This window comes from Chinchilla lanigera, unplaced genomic scaffold (assembly GCF_000276665.1).
Source record: "Chinchilla lanigera isolate Chin_1 unplaced genomic scaffold, ChiLan1.0 scaffold00122, whole genome shotgun sequence".
NCBI classification, from domain to species: Eukaryota; Metazoa; Chordata; class Mammalia; order Rodentia; family Chinchillidae; genus Chinchilla; species Chinchilla lanigera.
Window position 1 is genome coordinate 4465438 of NW_004955523.1, and position 5829 is coordinate 4471266.

General features: G+C 48.6%; 1 protein-coding gene across 1 annotated transcript in view; it reads right to left on the minus strand.

Moving 5' to 3' along the window:
- Window positions 1-5612, minus strand: part of Ttc9 (tetratricopeptide repeat domain 9) — a 32376-nt gene extending 26764 nt beyond the window's left edge. The window contains exons 1-3 of the mRNA XM_013507122.1: window positions 5460-5612; window positions 694-923; window positions 169-398 (exon numbers count right to left, since the gene is read on the minus strand). Coding sequence (XP_013362576.1) covers window positions 169-398; window positions 694-923; window positions 5460-5612 — 613 coding nt within the window. The remainder of the gene's footprint in view (window positions 1-168; window positions 399-693; window positions 924-5459) is intronic.
- Between the last annotated feature and the right edge of the window lie 217 nt (window positions 5613-5829).

Below are 5829 nucleotides of genomic sequence, written 5' to 3' on the forward strand. Positions count from 1 at the left end.
CCCGCGCCGCGCTCGGCCCGGCCGCACGCCACGCGAGGGGGGAGGCAGCGTGTGAGTGTGCGAGTGCGTGCGAGTGTGCGCACGCGCGTGTGAGTGTGCGTGTGAGCGCGCGCGCGTGTGTGCGCGTGCGGATGGGGGTCGGCCGTGTCCAAACGCACGCGGACTCACCTTCCACAGATGTGACGCCGAGATTCCGCGGGAAGCGGGGGCAGCGGGCGCAGACGCCCACCGCGCGGGCGTGCCCGGTCCCAAGGGGCAGGTCCTGCCTCTCGCGGGTGCGGGCTGTGGCTGAGGTGTGTCTCCGGGCGCCAGAGCACGGTGCCCACGTCGGCGGGCGAGGCGTGGCGTCCCGGGGCCTGTGTGTGCGTGTGTGTGCGTGTGTGTGCGCGTGTCCGTGTGTGTGCCTGTGTGTGTGCATGCGTGTGTGTGTGCGTGCGTGCGTGTGCGCGCGTGCGCGCGTGCGCGTGTGTGCGCGCGCGAGCGCGCAGCTGTGCGGATGAATCACAGACGCACACAGGCGCACACCTGTTACTGTGGGTCACCCGGCTTGCTGGGCGAGCGGTTCCAGTTTCCATCACCGGACAGTCCCGAGCCCTTCCGCGGGCGGCTCCGTCCACTCCATTCTTTCTGTCAGCTCTGAGTGTCAGCTGTCTGCTGGGGATTGCCTAGATGATAGGCCAGTTACTCCCCTACCCCAGAAACTCCCAGTGCGCCGGGGGAGACACACGACACCCGCCAACAGAGTCACTAGACCGCTCGCGACGGGAAGGTGTCACCCGGGAGCCAGGGACAGTGCTGTCAGGAAGAGCGCAGTGGGCAGAGGGCGCGTTTTGAGGAGCGGTGGTTTGGGAGGCTTGGGGAGTAGGTACCATGTGAGGACCTTGAAAGACATGTAGGATTTGGGCATCAGGAAACAGTATGACCTGTCAGGAGATCACAGGAATTGTAATGTTTGGAATCCAAGGTGTGTTTAGGGCACGGTAGTTAGATTCTGTGGCCTAAGCAGAAAGAACTGGGAGGAACCGTGGAAGATTTTGGATGATGAGTTTGAACTGGATTTTGTACACAGTGAAGATGGCAGATATATTTTTAGCGCCCTCCCCCTCCTTTATGACGCTAAAATATATATATATGTATATATATTCTAAAGCAGTAGTCGTCAAAATGTGTTTCCTAGATCTGCAGCATCAGCGTTATTTGAAAATAACGAGTTCTAGGTTTTCACTCACATCTACCAAACCAGAAACTCTAGATATGGGGCCCCACAACCGTCCTTTTCCAAGATCCCCTGGGAGCTGATGCACTGCTCTAGAAACTCAAGCTACTCACGCCCACTTCGGCAGCACATAGAATAAAAGCTTCCTGTTCTTAGTATAGGTCTTGGACCGGCAGTGTCAGCGTCACTCAGGAACCCGTTAGAAGTACAGAATCTGAAAAATCCCAGACCTACTGACAGGGGTAGGAGCTGCAGTTGAAGAAGGTTGCCAGGTGATCCTTGTACCTGTTAAAGTGTAACACTGCAGGCTGTAGGAGTTTTGGAAACACACAGAAAAGAATAAGGAAGGAACCCTCAACCCTACACCACCACCGAGATACATCCTTTATTACTTTTTGGTGCAATTCTTACCAATTGTTTTCTATGCATCTGTATTTGTAGAAAGTACCCTTTTAACAAACATGAGTGCTATGGGATAATATACATAATTTGTTTCTGTTTTACAACTTTATATTACATATGCTTGAATATTCTTTTAAAGCCTCTTTTTTCTTTTCCTGTCTTTACTTTCATGTCCTTTCTTTTTTTCTTTTTCCAGTGCTAGGGATTGCATTTAGGGCCTCATGCTAGGCAAGCACCTTGAGCTACATCCCTAGCCCCTGAAACTTTATGCTTCACGGCTGTATAATATTCCATTTTATGCCTGTATGGTAGGATATGTAGCCAGGTGTTTTGTATAGTCAGACAGATTTTATTATTATAGACAACACCGAGATAACAAGTAGTAGATACTGTATACATAAGGTTTACTTTGTGCCAGGCACTGGATTAAGCACTTACATATAATAGTTGATTTAACTATCAAAATAGTGAAGTAAGTTCTTATTATTATTCCCATTTTAAACACTAAATCACAGAGATTTGTCCAAGATCACACTGCTAGTCAGCAGTAGATATGGAATTTAGACCCAAGCACTCTGGCTCCAGAATCTCTAAGAGAGCTCTCTTTATAGATAAATATATCTTCTAGTTTATTTTTCCTTATAAGAAATGATGTACCTCCCCTTTGCAGTTCTGGATATCTAACCAAGAGACTCATGCATGCTAGGAACACTCTCTACCACTGAACTACACTCCCAGCCAAGTCCTGTTGGTTCTGAAGAGCATCTTGAGTGTTAGGCAAGTGCGCTATCACGGAGCTGCACACCCATCCCAAGAAGGCCTTGAAACATACTGATGTGCAGGAAGGCAGAGCTAACTTGTGCTCCTACCAGTAACATAGAGGTTCAAAGTATCTTTACGTATGTAAGGGCAAATCTTTGCAAAATGTGTTCTAATTTTATAAATACAAATATATATTAAATTACCTGGGATAGCCTTAATTATAAGGGTGAACATCTTTTCATGTGTGGAGTTGCTATTTATAGAGCACTGAGGGCTAGTTGGACACAATCTTAATGTATAAAATTACACCTCATGTTTTATAGTACCTTATTTTTATAAATGCTTTAACATCTTTAATCCCACTGATCCTCACATGAGCCCCACAGAGAGTGAAGGGTTCCCTACTTAGTGAGTCCATCGCGTTTTCTGACAAGAGAGACAGCCCATTGGTTCTGTGGTTAAGAGGCTTTGGCTCAGACAGGTGTGGGCTGGAATTCTATCTTTGCTACATCCCTGGCAAGTTATTCAACTGTGGACAGCTTCAGATTCCCTCACTTAGAAGTGGGGGTGCTGCTTACTTCATTCACAGTTGCTTGTCTGACAGATGGTAACATTATTATTCATTAAATCCTGTCTTCATTGGAATCCGTAATAATGTGGCGGCAGAATCCACTTCATAAATATTTGCCAGCCCTTGGCCCTTTTGACTTTCAAGCAGTGTATGAGGTTGAACAGAGAGGGGAACATGGGGGCTGGGTGGTCGGACCTTTCATTGTTTTTTTTTTTTTTTGGTTTTTCTCCGGTACCGGGAACCAAACTCACGACCTTGCGCTTGCCAGGCAGGCGCTTTTGCCGCTGAGCTAAATCCCCAGCCCCGGACCTTTCATTGTTATGTGTGAAGCCAGGTCCTGTCAGAAAGAAGACATGCAGTGGGTTACTGTCTTGGTTACTTTTCTCTTGTTGCTGAGACAAAATACCCAACGCCCAAAATGAAGGAAGAAAAGGTATATTTAGCTTACGTTTTGTGGAGGTTTCAGTCTGTAATCAGCTGGCTCCAAGGCAGGGTGGCACACGCACAGGGGCAACACTTCAAGGTGGCAGAAGACAGCAAAAGCAGTAAGAGCGAAGTGGGGGAAGTGAGATTCTTTTTCTCCCTGGTATTGTATGTCCCCTTCCACCCACGCCCACACCATCTCTGTGTCCTCCTCTCCCACAGGCTGAGGATGTTTACAAAATAAGGACCCTCACCCCCTGCTAAGTCATTTATGAACCTTCTAAACTTCTCAAGTTGAAGCAATGAACATATCCTAGAGGTAAGGGCGTGTCCTTTATACCCTAGGGTGCAGAACCGCTGAATTACTTAGCTAAGCTTCTAGACTCCTCAAGTTGACACAGTGTATCAACCATAACAGGTCGCGTGATCCAACCCTCCCTGCCTGAAAAGGAGAAAGTGCTGACCCCACACAGTGCTTTTTGTGTTTCCAGGCTGAGAGGTACAGAATCTCGTGAGATGCTGGCTTTTAGGATAGGCTGCTCAGGACAATAGCAAGCCACGTGGCGCTAGCCTGCATGTGAGGCAGAACACAGACAGCAAGGGAGCACAGTGCCAGCTCAGACAAAGGAGAGCATAAATGAGGAAGGGAGGAAATATTGTGGGTGGAGGAGGGAGTGAGAGCAGCATTACTATGCCCATCTGTCCCTCTCGGCGGAGCTATGTGTGTATGTCTGAAGCTGTTTTATTTGCTTGTTTTTAGTGTACTTCTGTCTCTGTCTCAGCCGCCCATTGATGGGGTCTAGTTTCTCAGAAACACCCTCTTTCCTTTAAATGAAATCAAATAAGTGTCAGTGAGAATTTCTCAAGCCCCTCATTAACTATTGACCATATGCGCAGCGCTATTTTAGGAACTGAGCAAGGATTCGAATGAAAGAAATCTGAGCGTGAGATCAGGAGTCAGAAACTCAGTGCTTCTCAGCCTCGGACACGCGTGTGAGTTGCTTGCAGAGATACAGAGGCGGTCCTCCCCGTCTGCTGATGTAGGGTGTGCGCACGATTCTGCGTTTCTAACAAGCTACCGCGTAATCCTCGTGTCACTGGCCCATGGCCCGCCTTTGGAACAACAGATGTTAGGGGAAGGCAAGCTGGGGGCCTTTCTTTCTCTTCTGGTCTGCTTTTCGCACAGAGGGGTTGTTTGGTGGATTGGGTTAAGTCCAGGAAGTTAAATGGCCCACATTTAGCAACAGCCTGGTTGTGAACCCTCATTCAGCTTTTGCTTTTACTTCGTGCCGCAGGAAAAAGTAAACCGAGTCAGCGTCTCGTCTTGGGTCTGCACATCTTGTTTTCTCTTACTCAAATGTACAGGCAAGCATTTCGTATCTGCTGTGCCAGGACTGAGGTGCGATGAGGTAAGCATGTCACAGAGCAGGAAAAGCTCCTGGAGGTCTTCAGTGTAGGCAGCTTGCCATAAAGAGATAGCCCCGCACTAACAAATCGGGTATTTATTTAGATGGATATAAAGTAGTACTTTGATTTCTCATCACTAGTGGCCCTAAAAGGTGCCACTTGCTCACTGCGATAGCTCATTGTGGTGTCAACTTGAATAAGAACTGCCCAGTAGATTGGTTAGCACAGTTCCGGGTGTGTCTGAATGATTGCCTTACTGGACAGGGAAGACACACCCTGAATGTGGGTGGCACCAATCAACAGCCCGGGTGGAATAACAAGAGAAAGAAGGAGGAAGTCTCGCTCTGGCTTCTTCTGAAGAGCTCAGTCTTCACCTTTGGATGTCCATCTCCAGGGTTCCAGGGCATGCTTCCGCCTTCCAGCGATGACACTTCTTCTCTGCCGGGTGTGGTGGCGCACGCCTGTAATCCCAGCACTTGGGAGGCTGAGGCAGGAGGATCATTGTGAGTTTGAGACCAGCCTGGGCTCCAAAGTGAGCTCAAGGCCAGCCTGAACTGCATATTGAGACCCTGTCTCAAAAAGACAAAAAAAAAAAAAGACCCTTCAGCTCTGCATCGAGCTCCAGACTGTCGATGTCTGTCGTTCCCCCAGTGAACCCTACGTGACACACCCGCAAACCTCACAGAGGAAAAAGATGACGGCCTCAGCCACTGTCGGGTCCTCATGGTCCTGTGGCTCCGGGTCATCAAACCCCTTCTTTCCTAACAGGTAGTCCCTGAGCACATGCCAGTGAATCCCATGGGTGGTCAGATCACTCATGGAATAACTCATCGCTGCTGAGAGATGCTGGAAGAGTTCTTAGAGAAGATGTGTGTGGCACTATTTTGAAGGAAAGGAATCTGTTTGATAAACAGCAGCAGGTACAATACTCCTGTGGGCTTTCTGGGCCATTTGCGCTTAATCTTGATCTTGTTTCTGTCCTCGAAAGCTTCTGATTTTCCCACTGATTGCTGCTCTTTGTAGACTAAACACCCTTTCCTTCCACAGT